General features: G+C 39.1%; 1 protein-coding gene across 11 annotated transcripts in view; it reads left to right on the top strand.

Moving 5' to 3' along the window:
* Window positions 1-17,207, top strand: part of ERCC6 (ERCC excision repair 6, chromatin remodeling factor) — an 82,244-nt gene that overhangs the window by 39,251 nt on the left and 25,786 nt on the right. For all 11 annotated transcript variants that reach the window (XM_003903626.3, XM_021943251.2, XM_021943250.2 and 8 more), the window contains 2 exons: window positions 6,920-7,055; window positions 16,948-17,118. In XM_003903626.3, coding sequence (XP_003903675.2) covers window positions 6,920-7,055; window positions 16,948-17,118 — 307 coding nt within the window. The remainder of the gene's footprint in view (window positions 1-6,919; window positions 7,056-16,947; window positions 17,119-17,207) is intronic.

Below are 17,207 nucleotides of genomic sequence, written 5' to 3'. Positions count from 1 at the left end.
GTTCCATTTATTAAATTTTGCATTAAAATAGTTGTTCTGGCAGGAGACCAGGTGAGCATTACAGTAAGTACAAAGTCTATTCATGGGGAGAGCTGGAGCTTTGAAGAAGCCATTCTCCCTAATTTCCTTTATAATGAGTGTGCATGATAGCATTTCTAGATAGCTTGCTCTCTCTTTTGTTTTTGAATGAAGTTACTTGTCTGATCCTTGTGCTTTCTGCCTTTCCCAATCTATGAACTTTATGTAATAAATTCTAAGGCCAAAACCTAAGTGACTACCTAAAATGGTAGAAAACTATGTTTAGATGTTAATCTTTCTTCTCTTTAGAAATTTAAATAAACTATTAAGGCTTTTGTATTCCAGAAGAATAAGCATTTAATTTATTTGGTGTGGTAGGACTGAAATACTTTATTTTGAAAGAAAGTACTATGAGCACTTCCATATTTAAACTGTAAATTGACTTTATAGAAATTGGTATTGGTAAAAATATTGGTAGGTAAATTATGTAGGATATTCCATCATATTGAACCCAGATAAGTCCAAGCTCCTTGTGTTTCAGGGCTTATGTAAAGAGTAAGAGCAAGGTATTTGCTAGAGGGGTGTGCCCTGGAAACCTCAGACACTCACTACATATGATTTGGAGATAGTCTTTACAGTAGTGTCAGTGTGCCTGAAGTCAGCAAGTGCCCAAAGTTCTTCCTACACTCCAGCTCATCAGCAGCAAAATGCTTAGTAGAGAGCCAAATATGAACCATAAACTGAGTCAAGATCTTGTTTCTTTAGTCTCTAGAGTTTAGTGTTTTCTTTTTATTTCTTACTCTTTTCGTTAAGTTAGCAGATCAATACTTCTGTGAGGAGTGTTTGGAGTTTTAGAATATTTTAGAACCCCAGTTGCATTTATATAGATGTAGGAAGGGGAAGAAAACACTCGGAGATTTTTAAATGCTAGACGTTTTGTTGTTGTTGTTACAAGGAAGTTATGTTGAAGCAGGGGATTTTTTTTCAAATATGAGAATTCTATTACATTTTGCTTGGAAGCATGTGAAAACATTCCAGATCTAAGGAAAAGTTGAAGTTGAAAGTGGGCATTTAGTGTTGTCTTATCTATGACTTTATTTTTTTAATATGCTTTTTCTGTTTCAAATAATATGCTTTTTCTGTTTCAAATAAGCTCTTTGGTTGGCTTGTTTTCTGCAACTCTATTGGGTGTTTTTGGTAACTAGACTACCCCAAACTCCTCCAAATGTTTTCTAGGACTCTTTCTTTCCTTAAAATGGTTTCTGGGATTTTCTTATTTCCCATTTCTTTTCTTTGCTTCCCTTCCTATTATCATCAAACTTACGTGGAGTCTAATGCTCGGGTCCTGGGAAACCTAAAGTCATCCCTGCAGTGTAGTTTTGATCTAAAAATTAAAACATGCTCTCTTGGGTGGTGACAATCCTACTAAGAATGAAGTCAAGGCTAATAATGAACAACAGCTGTAATCAATTAACTATCAATGTTTATATCCTCTTCTCTATAATGAAATAATGTGGCATATTGGACTACATCCCAGATTGTCTTTATTAAGATGGTATTGGTGGAAGTGGCTTGCGAGAATGTGGTGCTGCATCACAAACACCTGGGCTCCTCATGAGTGGAAATTTACAGAGGAGTGTGGTCCCCTCCGTTCATATGTACCAGGGCAGACTGGACCACATCTTCCTAACAACTTTATAACACATCCTCCTCTGGAACCAGATGAATTTGGGAGTTCTCTATATTTATGTCTTACAGAAAAATAGCTCTTAAGGTCAAATGAAGTTCTGTGTGAGCTGTTATTGCCTCATTGGCTATGTATATTTCCTGTGAACTCTTACAAACTGTAGAGGGGCCCTAATTTGAGATGATTTTAGTGTTGTAATTTTAAAGACCATGAACATTGAAGTGGAAATAGTGTCTCTGTGATACCAAGAAACTTCATGGTAAAAGAAGTTTGATTTGTTGTTTTTTAAAAATGTGTTTTGTATGTGTGTTTCTAGAAGACAGAGAAGCATATTACATATGGTTAATAAACATCTATACTGGTTCCTGTGTTCCCCGTTCATAATAGATACGCCACCTTCTTTTCACTTTGCCATTCATATTATAATGATAGGCCCCTCAATCTTACAATGAAAAGGAAATAATTTGACTTTTCAAACTTCAGTTAATTTTTTAAAGTCTTGGATATCATTTTGTTAATTTATAATGTTACTAAATTTAATAAACTTTCAAGGATAAATATTTTACTTTGTTGTTCCTGGTAAGTTCTGGGTATGACTAGCAGATTTCCATCTTGTAGGTTGATATATTTGACCATGGAGCTATTGGCTTGCCCTAAATTTATTAGGTAATCAATGGTAATCAAAGATTAAAGGAATTGTAGTCTGTTTGGTAATTGATGCTAATCACTGTAGCACACTTAGCCATTACTCAAGTTCATCTCACTGGAATTAGGGGTTAGGAAAGGGTGGTTCAGTTGACGACATGACTGTTAATGGAGTTGATTGTCCTGCTGTGGTCCAGCAACAATCTAGGTCTGCTTCTAGATCTCAACTCAGCATGAAAATCTCCAAATTTTTCTACTAGAGGGAAAATGGTAGAAATTAAAGGGCATCATGATAATGCCAGATAGATGTTCAGCCAGAAGAATATACTAGCCTTAAATAACAAAATGTGAGTCATCAATGTAGCAGTTTGCAGAAGGCATATTATAAAAGAGAAAAAAATACTGTATAACCTGAAAAAACATATACACGTATTTATGCTTATTTGAATGTGAGTTTGTTGTAAAAATATTTTAGACAGCTTTTGATTGGTTGTTTCCTAATCCCTGCTAAGTGCATATTGATGATAACTCTTTTATTCCCCTTGGGGGACAGAAAGAAGCTGGTGCATTTAATCCTTTTAGAAAGGCTTGCTGCCACGGAAGGGGCCAGGGCAGAGTCCCACTCTCCTCAGGGAGCTCGAGGGGTGCCTAGAGAGGCCCTGTCTTGGTGAGGAGCATAGCTTAGAAACTCTGTAGGAAGAGTGTCGGAGTCTCCTGTAGCCTCTGGCTTCTTGTAGTCTGACCCTTTCCACCCAGTTGAAGGGCAGGGACAGTGGTGACTGTAGCTGGAGGCAGGGAGAGTTTCAAAGTAGACAGGTATTTTGTCACGTTGGAGTATAAGGGTAGGCCTCATTTAAGTTAGGGCTTGACCAAAGTTTCGTTATTTTTATATAGAACTACAGATTATTTTTCAGTTGTATAGCAGATGATTTTTAATATTTCAAGCACTGTATGATTTACTCTTTAGTTATTTGTAAAAGTTGTATTTTGTTTGTTTGTTTGTTTTGAGACAGAGTCTTGCTCTTGTCGCCCAGGCTGGAGTGCAGTGGCGCAGTCTCAGCTCACTGCAACCTCCGCCTCCCGGGTTCAAGCGATTCTCATGCTTCAGCGTCCCAAGCAGCTGGGATTACAGACACTCGCCACCACACCCGGCTAATTTTTGTAGTTTAGGTAGAGATGGGATTTCACCATGTTGGCCAGGCTGGTCTCGAACTCCTGACTTCAGGTGATCCACCCGCCTTGGCCTGCCAAAGTGATGGGATTACAGGCGTGAGCCACTGCACCCGGCCAAGAATTGTTTTAAGTTCAGAAATCATTTATTTCTGAGCTCTAGTAAGGAAACAAAAATCACTTATGATTCCCCAACTCTGAAATAATCTCTTTTAGCATGTTGATATATTTTCTTCCAATCTTAAAAAATGTTTTAATTTAATAAAGCCAGTATTCTTTAATTGCTTGCCATTAGGTAGGCATTGAGATCATTTGAAGAAGAGATTATCTCTCCTCTCACAGAGTTTAGGGAGGATCTCATACAGTTACAGTAAAGGTGATTTGTGTTACGACAGGATTAATGTGGAGTGCACTAAGGAAGAGTCCTTAACTTGTTTATGGAGAAAGGGACAGGGAAGGCTTTGTTGAGGAAGCTAGAGATCTGAAAGTTGAGTAGAAGGTAGCTGGAGGGGTACCAGGACAAGGTGAAGGTCGATTGAAAGAAGGGAAGATGGTTCAGGCTGGTGGGCTCCTGGCCACAGGAGCAAGTGTTAGGATAGTGGCAGTGAGAGGTAAGGCAGGAGAGCCGAGCAGAGGTCAGTCTTTGTCGCCTCATAGGCCAAATCCAGGTGTTTAATCTCTGTCCCAAGAGCAGTGGGCAGCCATTAGAGGTTTTGAAGTGAGGGGATGAGGAATTCAAATTTTACTGTTTGAAATAATCATCCTTGAAGATGCAGTAAGCCAGATGAGAGAGGAGAGTGGCTGGAACTGGCATAGTAACAGTGTAGGTGGAGAGATACTGTGACTGAAAGGATTCAGGAGGTAAAAATGATGTGAACTCAGTGTAGGTTGCTCATGGTGGAGAGCAAGCAGGTCTGCTCAAGGATGAGGCCTAGGTTTCTGATTTGGGCACCTGGACAGTGGGAGACAGTTCTGTCCATTGGTTTGGAAGCATGGGGATGGGAGACAGCCAGGTAAGGGAGGATGGTGTGTGGTGCTATGGGGATATCGGCAGTGAGATATCTAGTGTGTGGTGGTTTGGAGTTCAGAAGAGTGAACTCCAAATCTAGGCTGGAGACCTAGATTTGGCATTACCAGCATCTAGAATTGAAATTGTGGGAATTAGTGAGATAGAATGGGGATAGTGTGTACAGTGGAGTAATGTATGTGCATTTGGCTTCACACAGTCAACATCTTTGTGGGGCAGGAAAGGGAGTGGAGGGGAGGGATGACTGTGTGCAGAGTGCAGTGACTCTGTTCCAGGTGTGTGAAAGGCAGGCGTGTGGCCCTGTGATGCCCTCAGTCAGTCCCAGTTTTTAGTTGCCTCTTGTAACATGAGCTGAGTGTTGTTGAAGAGGTTGCCATGGTTAGTTTTGACTTCTGCTTAATTTTCATCTTATGCACTGACTGGCACCCAACCTCCAGCAAGACTGAAGATAAATTGGCTACATTAATGGGAGCGTTGCTTGTGGAGATATAAGCTCAAGAGCTTAGCTAAAGGGATTGGTCTCAAACAAGAAAAGGGACACTTGTCCCATTGTCCCAGAAGGGCAGGAGGAGTGCAGATGCGGACAGGGAATACAGTGTAGGATGTATCGGGATATTTGACTGCACCTAAGTGAAACCTGGCCTCAAATTGGGTTAAACATTCACAAATATATGGTACACCTAGAAACCTACAGAGGGGGAGGCTGTGGACACAGCGTGATCAGCAGTTCAGTGATGTCTTCAGGGACCCAAATACTTTAATTTTTGCCTAAGGCCAGGTCTCCTTGTAATCATTAGATCTCCTTACCACTGTAACCCAGCGACCATTGGTCTGTACATGTAGCTAGAAAGACCAGGAGAGAAAAGTCTCTCCCAACCTAGAATGTAATTCTTCCTTACAAAGTTGGTCAGTCTTGCCAGGCCAGCTTCAGGACTAGTGAGAGTTTCAGGGGGGTACCATGCACTGACAGGTTATAGATGAGTCAAGATTCCTGCTCCTGAGCCAAGCAGTGGTCAGAGTCCCATAAACTGTGTCTGCGGGAAGGAAGAAGGAGGCGCACCTGCAGAAATCTGATTCTTCAGGAGAAAGAGAGAGGGGAATGGATGTTGAGACAATGGCCACAACCAGTTTCTCCACCTATACCTATGTCTGAGGAAATTGGGATGATTCCATAAATAATTTTTAAAAATTATGATGAACATTTTTCTAGTTTATTAACTTCTTCAAAATGATTTTAATAGTTATATGATATTCCATCTTATTTAACAGAATCTTACAGTATTTTCTGTATGGTCCTGTTTTAAGCACTTTACAGATGTTAACTGATTTAATCTTCTTAATAACCCTATAAGATCAATACTGTTATTATTCCCATTTGAAAATGAAAAACTGAGGTTTCCAGAGGTTAAATAGTGTGCGTGAGATCATACAATGTGTGCAGAGCTGGGATTCAGATCCAGGCAGTGCCCCTAACCCCTGGCCCATGCTTTTTAAAGAAATGGGATAGTTCATTCAGCTTCCCTCTTCTCTATGGACATAGGTAGCGCCCACTTTTTCTGCAGTAAAAAGAATGCTCCAGTGTGTATCCCATTGTGTAAATGTTTGTATTGGGATTGCTGGGTCAATGCATGAGTGCCTTTAAGGCTCTTGATTTTGCTGCCCAGCCACCTGCCCACACAGCAGTGCTAGCTTATACTCGGTTGGTGTGGGCTTCCCAGGAGAGAACACCCACTGTGGTGCTCCTCCATGGTGCTGTTGTGGTGTGGAGGAGCAGGCAGGGTGGTGTAGTGAGGACAGGCTGCAGTAAGTGAAGACTGGCTACTAGGCAGCCCTCTGTCCCCTGGTAGCCGTGTCACCTGTGCCATGCCAGCCTTCTGAGCCTGCAGCAGTGGAGCATTTCTGGCCTGCTTGCTTCCTAGGGCAGCGAGATTGAAATTCTGTGGGTTGAAAACTCTTGTTAGACTGTAAAGCTTCAGACAAATTTAAGATCCTGTTATGTTCAGTTAGGTTAAGAAACACTTCACTAATGTATAAAAACGTCACTAATCTGTAGTAGAAGGGAAAAGGAGTATTTTTGTTAAATAATATTTGTTTTTCTTTTATGTTACTATAGATGTTATATCTGTTAATATATTATTTAGTGTTTTCTCTTAACACCTACATCCACTAATTAATCAATGGGATTATAGAGATTTTACTTACTGGGTTTTAACCTCAGTAACTTTTTCTTAAAGAAAATATCAATAAATATCCATAGTTAGCATTTTTTTTTGAACTAAGTTTTTTGTTTGTTGTTTTGGGGGATCTTTTGAGCAGTTGATGACTGTATATGCTCTTTCATGGTTGTTTTCTTCTTGGACGTTTGGATGCAGGTTTGAGGGGTTGGGTCCAACTGTAATTGTCTGTCCAACAACAGTGATGCATCAGTGGGTGAAGGAATTTCACACGTGGTGGCCTCCATTCAGAGTGGCAATTCTACATGAAACCGGTTCCTATACCCACAAAAAGGTAACATAATATTTCAATACCTTTTTGTTTTGTTTTAATGCCCTCCATTTTACATATTTGGTTTTTCTCTGATCCATGTGTTTCTCAGATGTATATTCCTGTTTTTTTCCTGTGCATTTATTTTATTATTGACTTACTTTAGAGCTCTGTGTTTTCAGAACAGTTATGAATATAGGTCTTATTGTTCCAACAGTCTGTGGTGGTGTTGTGACATGTCTGTTGTCCAGTGAAATATGAATCGTCTCAGACAGGGCACAAGCCTGGTTGCGCAGGTGGCTGCGTCCAGTAAGGAGAGACTTTGGGCATTAGCGGCTGTAAACAGTTTTAGGAAAGTGGATACGGAAGTAGAATAACAACTCTTAATTGGTAAATGCATTTGTTAATATGCATTTAAAATCTGTTTTTGATGAGTGAAAGAAGAAACCTTCCATTTTGAGAATTTCCCAAGTATTGTTGCTTTTTAGTTGTGTTTTGTTCCCCGAATCCTTGATCGTCATGTATTGACAGTTGTATTTCTTCACTTATAGTTTGGTAACATCACAGTATCGAAAAGGAGCTTTATCTGTGCACCTGTGGGTAGCATAGATACGTTGTGTTCTTCCTTTTTTCTTCTCATCTCTCCAACCATCCAGACTGTGAGCTCTGTTGAGTAGGGACTGTGTCTGATTCATTTTTGTATCCCAGGTGACCCATAAACATTTGCTGAATAAATAATAATCACACAGTTTCACTGTGAATTTGCAGGTTACATTATTGAGGAGAAGCAGCAGTCTCTTAGGAGCTAGTTCTTTCTTTCCTGAGTCTTCTGAGCTCTTGAGTGAGTTCTCAGGGCCCAGGAAAGCAGTGCCGGCTGCAAGGGCTATGGGGTGTTTGCCTCACGGAGTCAGATGCACGGGGACCATGAAACTCCAGGATTCCTGTTGTGTTTGTGTTCATGGAAAAGCAAGCTTTTGATAGAAGTGACTCAGAAAAATCTATGGTTTGGTAGCACAAGTAAGGCGAGATGGAATTTTGCTTACACTGTTATTGTTAAAACCAACTGACTTTGCCCAGAATTTTAAGTGATAAGTGGAAAATAAACTGGATAAGATAATTAATAAATTAGGGTAAATGCTGTGAGTTATAAAAAGAAGTGATTTTTAGCAATATGAAGATAATAACAGTTTAGATTGTTGTCTAGTCAAACCTTAAATGGTTTGTCAAACCTTAAACTATCCTGTCACTATCCTTGTAAAGCATTTGTGGTTCCTTTTTCTTTTCTGTTATCTGTTAACATCTCTTAGTGTTTTGTACTGCAAAATCCTGTAGCAGGACTCATTAGCTGATGTTTGTCTTATAAAGGCAATTTAAAAAAATGTTCTTCCTTTCATTTTCTTGTGGAGTAGTAAAGTGTGCGTATTGGACACCTTTACCTGGATCATAGCTTGCCTCCAGTTCCTTTGTCACCGTAGTTTGAAGAACTGCCTTCATGTAAACCACATACATGGACTCATTATGGAAATAGAATTGACAGTGAACTTGGTGAAATTTGCCTCCTTAACTTTGGAGGGCAAACTTTAAGAAGAGATATTTCACTTTTGGTTGCAGTGGTTTTACCTTCTGAGGTTGTTTTACCTTCATAGACGCATGCATACATATGGTGGTTAATGATTTTTTCAGTGTTTTACAGTTTACCAAGGACTTTAACTTGAAGATTCTTAATTAACTTTTGAGGAAAAACAGGATTACAGTTTTCTTGTGTTTTTATTCAAACTCTTAACTCTCTTCCTACTGTTCCTTTTCCATTATAAAGTATCTTAGATCACTAAAGATGTAAACTGTTAGGCAAAAGATCAAAAAGATGTACTTTTATATGTATCAAACTATATTCTTGCTTAGAAGCGCTATGTTTATTACTTTTTATTAATGTTAATATTGGCTTATTATTTGTGGTGATGACACATTGAAAATGTATTAATAGTTTCTTTCCATAGGCCTTGATATTGACATTTCTAAGATCATAATTTTGGTTTCTGGATTCAACTACTGAAGGGGTATTTGCTTCCTCTGCACCTTCAATCTTCTCTGATGTGCAGATCTTTGTCACCACACATGCATACCTCCTGGCTTACATGTGTGTTAAATTACAATAGAGCCTGTGTTTCTTATTCATATTTCAAAAGTTCTGTTTATGGTGATTCGTCCTCTAACTCAGCATCTAATGCCTGACTTCCTTATCAGCTGTGATTGCTTTTTGCAGTGGGTGAACTTTCTGTGCCCACCAGCTGTCCTGTCTAAATTTAATAATGGTACTCTGACATTGGGACATTCAATGCTGGACAGAACAGGGAAGGGAAGAGAATTTCTGTTTAGAAATATTTAAAAGAATAATAATGCCAGAATTGTTTTATCATTCAAGTAGATTATCTTTATTTTCCAAATGCTTTGTTGTAGCTGATATGACATAAATTTTGAAAAGTGGCCACGCATGGTGGCTCACACCTGTAATTCCAGCACTCTGGGAGGCTGAGGTGGGTGGATCACGAGCTCAGGGGTTTGAGACCAGCCTGGTCAACGTGGTGAAACCCCATCTCTACTAAAAATACAAAAATTAGCTGGGTGTGGTGGCATGCGCCTGTAGTCCCAGCTACTCGGGAGGCTGAGGCAGGAGAATCTCTTGGACCCAGGCGGCGGAGATTGCAGTGAGCCTAGACTGCCATTGCACTCCAGCCTGGGTGACAGAGCGAGACTCTGTCTCAAAAAAAAAAAAAAAAAAAAAAAATTAACAATTTTTTATTTGGAAAAATATCAAATGGTCAATTTCTCAATTGAGCACATCTACCATTCTTCTTCCCCAGATTGCCCTTTAGCTTCCCACCTCTCTCACCCTTTGATGCTATGTTATCTTTGTTAATAGTCTTTGATTGGCAGCATAATTTAGAATTGTCAAATGCACACCCAGCAGCCATGCAAAAAAATATACAGCTGATAGTTTCAACCAAATGATGAAATCTGATAAAGAAATTTTTAGGCTTCTGAATCTCTTTTAATGATCACTTGAAATCTCATTTAATAAAAGTTCAAGATTTCCTTTTTCTCATTATATTTTGTGATCTTTTTTTCTAGTATAGAGCAACTTTCATGTGAGTTGATTAATATTTATTTGTTAAAACAACCAGAAACACTGCATTTCAGGTGTTTGATGTTGCTAGGGCTCAAAAAAAAAAAAAAAAGGATGTTTTTAACTAACCTTAAAAAGCCAACTGTTTTCTTGGGGAAAGAAAATATAATAAATGAAGAGATATAAAGAAGGCAGTCTTGTGATACCTATCCCATAATTCACAGTAGGTGGTGACATCTTTAGCACTGTCTTGTAAAGTTTATTTAATGATTAAGGATCCTTTTTTCAATTTATTGCAAGATATATAATGAGAAATTGCTTATGTTCTGAAACAGTTGTCTCTCTCCTACCTTTTTTTTGCTATGTAGGCTCTAGTAGTTCTGTAACATCTTAGGTAATTTAAAGAGTTTTGTTTCATTTTAATCAATTCATGACATGTAGATGCATAAGAGTGGGAGAAGCAACAAGAGCATGCAGTTTTAAGTGCATTGGTTTTGTGCTTATAAGACCAGGGTTTGAATCTTGGATCTCCTGTTTTATAACTTTGCAAGCTTGGGCGAGTCACTTGCCTTTCTGAGCCTGATTTGATCACCTGTAAAATGGTTAGTTTTGGTAAACTTGTGAGGACTTTTTGGGTTAATATGTATGTATGAAGAGCTTATTGTGGTCCCTAATAGTAACATTTACTCAGGTAATTCTTGCTGTTGTTAGAAACAAAGAATATTTAGGCCTCTTCACCTCAGAGGTTGGGAAAAGAAAAGATGCTGAATGAGGCATTGCTGATTGACTCAGTATGTAGTCTAGAGAGAAGGTACACATGTACTTTATCAAAAATGTTCGTGGTCATTCAACATCACTTAGACCTTTTATTCTCGTGTTCAGATACATTTGGCCCCAAATGGAAACAGTGAAGTGCAAGGTGTGGTTAAACAAGCAAATAATGGCCCAGCGCAGTGGCTCATGCCTGTAATTCCAGCACTTTGGGAGGCCGAGGCGGGCGGATCACGAGGTCAGAAGATCGAGACCATCCTGGCCACATGGTGAAACCCCGTCTCTACTAAAAATAGAAAAAAATAGCCGGGCGTGGTGGCAGGCACCTGTAGTCCCAGCTACTTGGGAGGCTGAGGCAGGAAAATGGCGTGAACCTGGGAGGCGGAGCTTGCAGTGAGCCGAGATCACGCCACTACACTCCAGCCTGGGCGACTCCGTCTCAAAAAAAAAAAAAAAGAAAAGCAAATAACACAAAAACTTGGCCATCCGATGAAACTCCCGTCAACATGACGTTCTTTAAAAGGGCCTGTTTTCTGAAACTAGAGCAAAAAGACATGGCTTTTTAAAAAGCTAGACGGGAGTAAAAAACTTAAAAAAAAAAAAAGCCACATTATTCCTCAAGCATCTGAAATATTTCAGACACATTCTAAGTGCACGAATTATAGTAGAATGCAAAGTGGTATCATTCCTATTAACTTTAGAGTCAGTGTATACACCTGATAGAAGACATGATAGATGCTGGGCTTGTTCTGCGAGGTATGTTGTAAAATTGTATTGCTGGAGCCCCCCTTTTTTTTCCTTATTGTCAGCACAAATCCTTGTTTATTAAAGATTTAGCTTGAAGGAAATTTTAATTAATTACAGGTGCAGTAAATCCTGCCTAGGAAGCGGCTGTACTGTGTTTCCCGTGAATGGCCTTCATGTGCCTGTGCTTCACTCCTCTCCCCGCCGCCTGACAGTGTGATTTATGGCTGTTGTTTTCCACCAGTCCACTGTTTGCCCTCTAGGAGGGATTGGTCTCTTGAGCCTGCATAATAACAGCAGCACTTTCACAGACATCTTTTAATGACAACAGCACTGCATTCAGTAAGTCAGGCTAATTGCAGATGTACCCTATTAATTGCAAAAACTAGGAGAGGTTACATATTTTACAAGCTTTTAATTTGAAACCGCCCGAGATGATTTGTCTTAAGTGTTTGGATAGAGACGTCCATAATATTCAACAATTCACCGTTATTGAAACTCCAGTCTAGGCAGCTATAGAATTCTGTGATTGAATCAGGTGATAATAAATGATCTTAGATGGGGTTTTACCCAGTGGCTAAGTGGAGATTATATTTTCGGTTGGGACATTTTGAACAATTTCTTGTTCTTTTTACATGAGCATCTTTTAAATTCTTGTTAATCATTAATACATCTTCCTGAACACAGTCGAAGTTTTGTATTTCTATAGCTAACATTTCTATACCTATAAAAGTATTTAGAATTTTCCAAATAAACTTCAATCCTTAAACAAGCATAAGAAACTAAACATCATTCCAGTGGTATACATTTGAGAAGCTTGGTGTCTCATTTGATAACTATGGGAAAGCTCCAGCTACACTAGGTGATGTCCAGAATTCATTTTGGCTTTGGCTTCTAAAGGTCGTAGGTCTGACCAGGTGAGGTGCTGGAGGTGGACGGTTTTTCTCTGGGCAGACTGCCTTCTTCACTGGCACCAGCAGCTGAGTGGGGCTGGTGCGAGGGAGTCCTGAAGAACCCGTATGTGTGTTTTTAAGGCCGTTGTGCACTCCAAGGTGCTGTATTCTTGTGAGGTCAGAAGTTAGGAAATGGTTCTTTCAGGTGTGGCCTTCAATATGGTATTGTGCAGGTGTTGAATTCTGTGAATGGGAAGATGGAAGAGGAGTAGTCATAATAGTAATAAAAATATGGCACACACCTGTCAAATTATTAATAGGTCCAGGCATTGTGGTTATTCTCTGCAGCAGTTGTATTAACTCTTTGAATGTTACATGAATTACAACATATGAGAAGACAATGTCCCTTCTTTATTTTGTTCCTTAAGATTGTCTTAGCCTTTCTTGTTGTACCCTTTTATACTCTGTTGAATTAAAACACATTTTAATCCTAGTTCTTTAAGAAGATACAAAATTACCATTTTTTGAAGATGTTGTATTTTATAAAATTTATATGAGATGATTGTGATTACATGAATTATGTTAGGCTTCCTAATAGCTATTCTTGTATTCCTGTGATAAGCCTTATTAGGTTAATATATTACTAGGTTTTATCTGTAAAGTGGTGGATCTCTAGTTTAGAGGCGTGTATGCACACATGTAAGTGTGCTGTGTCAGTTTCGAAAACAGGGTTTGCTAGCCTTGTAACAATGATTTGGAATCCATTCTTTTTCTGTATTTTGGAACAATTTCAGTAATAGGATCTATTCCTACTTTACTCATAAAACCCCTTTGGGTCTGGTAGACTTTTGGTAAGAAGAGTGTAACATCTTTTTCACATTGTTCAGTATTGGTTCGTTCTGTTGGTCTGATTTTTCTTGGGTCCATTTTGGCAATGAACTTTTTAGCTATCATATCTGTCAAAATGTTCAGATTTTGTGGTATGTATATTGTTTAACACTTTCGTATTCTCTACATCTGTAATTGTGTTCCTTTAACATTTCTGATGCTGTACATCTCAGTCTGTTCTTTTGACTTACTTTTCAGAGGTTGGTTTGGTTTAGTCTTTCCAAAGGGTTATTATTTGCTTCATCAATTCTACCAGTTTTTTTAGTACCCACTAATTTTTATCCTGCTAATTTTCTTATTTTCCTTTTTTAGCAGGCTAAGTTGACTGCTCATTTTGATTTCATCTTTTCTTAATAGAGTGTTTGTAAAGATTGAATATTCTTTGTATAGTCTAAAGTGCTGCTGATCACAGTTAAAAGGAGCTCTGATGGTGATACTCAAATCCTTTGCATCCTCTTTTTAAATGTTTTATTTTCTTTGAACTGACTCTCTCTCAGGCTGTGGTCCGCTCTCTGGGTAGGCTGTGGGTGTGTCAGTTTGACAGCTCTAAGGGCTCTGCTTTTGTGTTTATTGCTGCGCTTTTTGGTAGGTAAAGGTTCATGGCTTTTTTTTCTTGTTGTGGCATCTCCATTAAAATATAAAATATCCCTCTTTCTATTTACTCCTTTTTGTTTCATATTTATATTGCTAATCCTGCCCTTTTTTGGTTTGCATTTCTTTGATATATCTTTGATAATTCCCATATTGCAACTTTCAGTACCAGTCTGATTTGGGTCTCTTTTAAACAGAAGGCTAGGTTTTTGCCTTACCCAGTGGAATGTCTCACTGTTAATAACCCACTGTCATGTGGTGGGTTACCAGGTTTAGTCTGAAACCTGATATCTTGTTTTCTGTTTTCTGTTGTCCTGATTTTTGCTATTTTCTATTATTTTCCCTTGTAATGGTTTGAGAGTTCTACATTCTATTTATTTTCTAGTATTTATGTGGAAGTAGCAGCTGTTACTCAGTAATCAGCTTAAAGTTTTGACAAATGTATTTTAACATATTTTTCTGACATGGTTAAGAATTAAACTCTATCAATTTCCTGTGTCCCATTCTACCGTTGGAGAGGGTGGAATTTTTAGTCCGCTTTTATTTTCCCTTAATCTCACTGCAGCTTTTATGAAACTAAATAGGAATTACAGTAACACTTAAAAATATATACCTTTTAATATTTTAGATCATTTCTTAACAGTTTCATTCATATTTAAGTGTTTAATATTTAGGCTTTATTGTTATGCTTTAATGATTTAAGAAATGGTATGTATATCACATATAATCTTCTTTTTAAATTTTTTCTTTTATATTTTAGTAGGAGGTAGTGTTGCCTAATATCAGTAGTACTAGCTTTGGATTTGGCTACCTTTCTCCATTTGAATTCTGACTCCACCACTTAGCAGCTGCATGACCTGGTACATTAGTTACCATCTCCAACCCCAGTTCCCTCATCTGTAAAATGGAGTTAGTGATGGCCCCTCTGTCCTTCCTTGGGGAGCTGCTGTGAGCATGGGCTGTGGTGAGGATGCGAGGCGGGAGCATTGCTGTCTTTCTTCAGGTCACGGCGTCTGTGCATGCCTTCCTTTTGTCCACGACTGCGCCACTCCACTGTCTGGGTACAGTGCACGGTAGCTAGCCAATCTGTTGGTGACTGATCTTCCAAGTCCTTCCTACCTGAAGCTGGAATTTGTTTATTTTCTTCGTCAAGCATGACTGCTAGTTTGGATTGATGTAGAATCTATGGTCACCACTTTTGCTTCTTAGAATTATGTAAAGATTTTCCTCTTTGCCTTCGGACATTTTTAGTGCTGCAGAAAAGATGTCTGATGCAGGCAGTCCTTTTCCTCTGTAGGGAATATTTTCTTTTTCTGTTTTGTTCTGACTAGAATGTATGACACTTTCTTCTTATTTTTAAAAGTATTTTTCTCTTTTGAGTCAGGATCTCGCGCCATCGCCTAGCCTGGAATGCAGTAGTGAGATCATAGCTCACTGTAGCCTCAAACTCCTGAGCTCAAGGGATCTTCTTGCCTGAGCCTGCTGAGTAGCTGGCACTGCAGCTGTATACCACCATGCACTGCTAATTTTTTTATTTTTTGTAGAGACAGGTCTTGCTTTGTTGTTCAGGCTAGTCTTGAACTCCTGGCCTCAAGAGATCCTCCTCCCTCAGCTTCCCAAAGTGCTGAGATTATAGGCATAAGCCACTTTGCCTGGCTGTTTTTATTTATTTTTGGAATTCAGACATCTAGTAAGCTACGTCTACAGATATGTCTTTTTTTTAGTGTCTCTGCCTGACACTCTGGGAGATGTTTTGTTCTGTAGATTCAAATCTCGGCTCCATTTATGGAGATTGTTTTCTATCATTTTCTTTTTTTTTTTTTTTTGAGACAGAGTCTGACTGTCACCCAGGCTGGAGTGCAGTGGTGCCATCACCGCTCAGTGCAGCCTTGACCTCCTGGGCTCAAGGGATCCTCCCACCTCAGCCTCCTGAGTAGATGGGACTACAGGTGCTTGGCACCACATCCAGCTAACTTTTAAAAGTTTTTAGTAGAGATAGGCTTTCACCATGTTGCCTAGGCTGGTCTCGAACTCCTGGGCTCAAGCAATCCACCCACCTCAGCCTCCCAAAGTGCTGGGATTACAGGTGTAAGCCACTGTACTGGCTTTTTTTCTATCATTTTAAAATCATTGCTTTTATATCCTTTCCACTCAGTCCTGGAATTCCTGTTATACATTGTTAGAGATCCTAGATTTGTCTGCCGTGTGTCTTTGGATTTTCTCTTATTTTCTTGCTTTTGTTTTAAATTAATATATTTTCCATTCACATTGTTGTTTTTTTTTTGTTTTTTTGTTTTTTTGTTTTTTTTTTGAGACGGAGTCTCGCTCTGTCGCCCGGGCTGGAGTGCAGTGGCCGGATCTCAGCTCACTGCAAGCTCCGCCTCCCAGGTTTACGCCATTCTCCTGCCTCAGCCTCCCAAGTAACTGGGACTACAGGCGCCCGCCATCTCGCCCGGCTAGTTTTTTGTATTTTTTAGTAGAGACGGGGTTTCACCGTGTTCGCCAGGATGGTCTCGATCTTCTGACCTTGTGATCCACCCGTCTTGGCCTCCCAAAGTGCTGGGATTACAGGCTTGAGCCACCGCGCCCGGCCCACATTGTTGTTTTAACAAGGATGGACACAAAGGATGTTTTGAAAAAAATAAAAATAAAAATTTAATATATGTATATATTTATATAAATATGTATTATAACTTTGTCATCTTTTTGAGAGTCTCCTTCCCCCAATAATGACTGTTTACTACTTGCCAGGTTAACAAATACACTTCCAGTGCTGATAATGTCTATGATTGTGCATGTTATGTTTGTATTTATGCATTTTTATAAAGTGCTTTAGATTGTGTCATGATTGAAAGGGTGTCACTTCTTATTTAAAACTGACTTTACCATTTTATTATGGTCTTAGGAGAAACTAATTCGAGATGTTGCTCATTGTCATGGAATTTTGATCACATCTTACTCCTACATTCGACTGATGCAGGATGACATTAGCAGGTATGACTGGCATTATGTGATCTTGGACGAAGGACACAAAATTCGAAATCCAAATGCTGCTGTCACCCTTGCTTGCAAACAGGTATGACCTCTTATAACAAGGGAGATTTCCAGGTGGAGAAGAATATTTAATTCAGAATAAACTATCTGCTTTTAGTAACACATTTATTA

The sequence above is a fragment of the Papio anubis genome, chromosome 11, assembly GCF_008728515.1.
Source record: "Papio anubis isolate 15944 chromosome 11, Panubis1.0, whole genome shotgun sequence".
Classification (NCBI taxonomy): Eukaryota; Metazoa; Chordata; class Mammalia; order Primates; family Cercopithecidae; genus Papio; species Papio anubis.
This window is presented reverse-complemented; position numbering and strand designations above follow the sequence as displayed.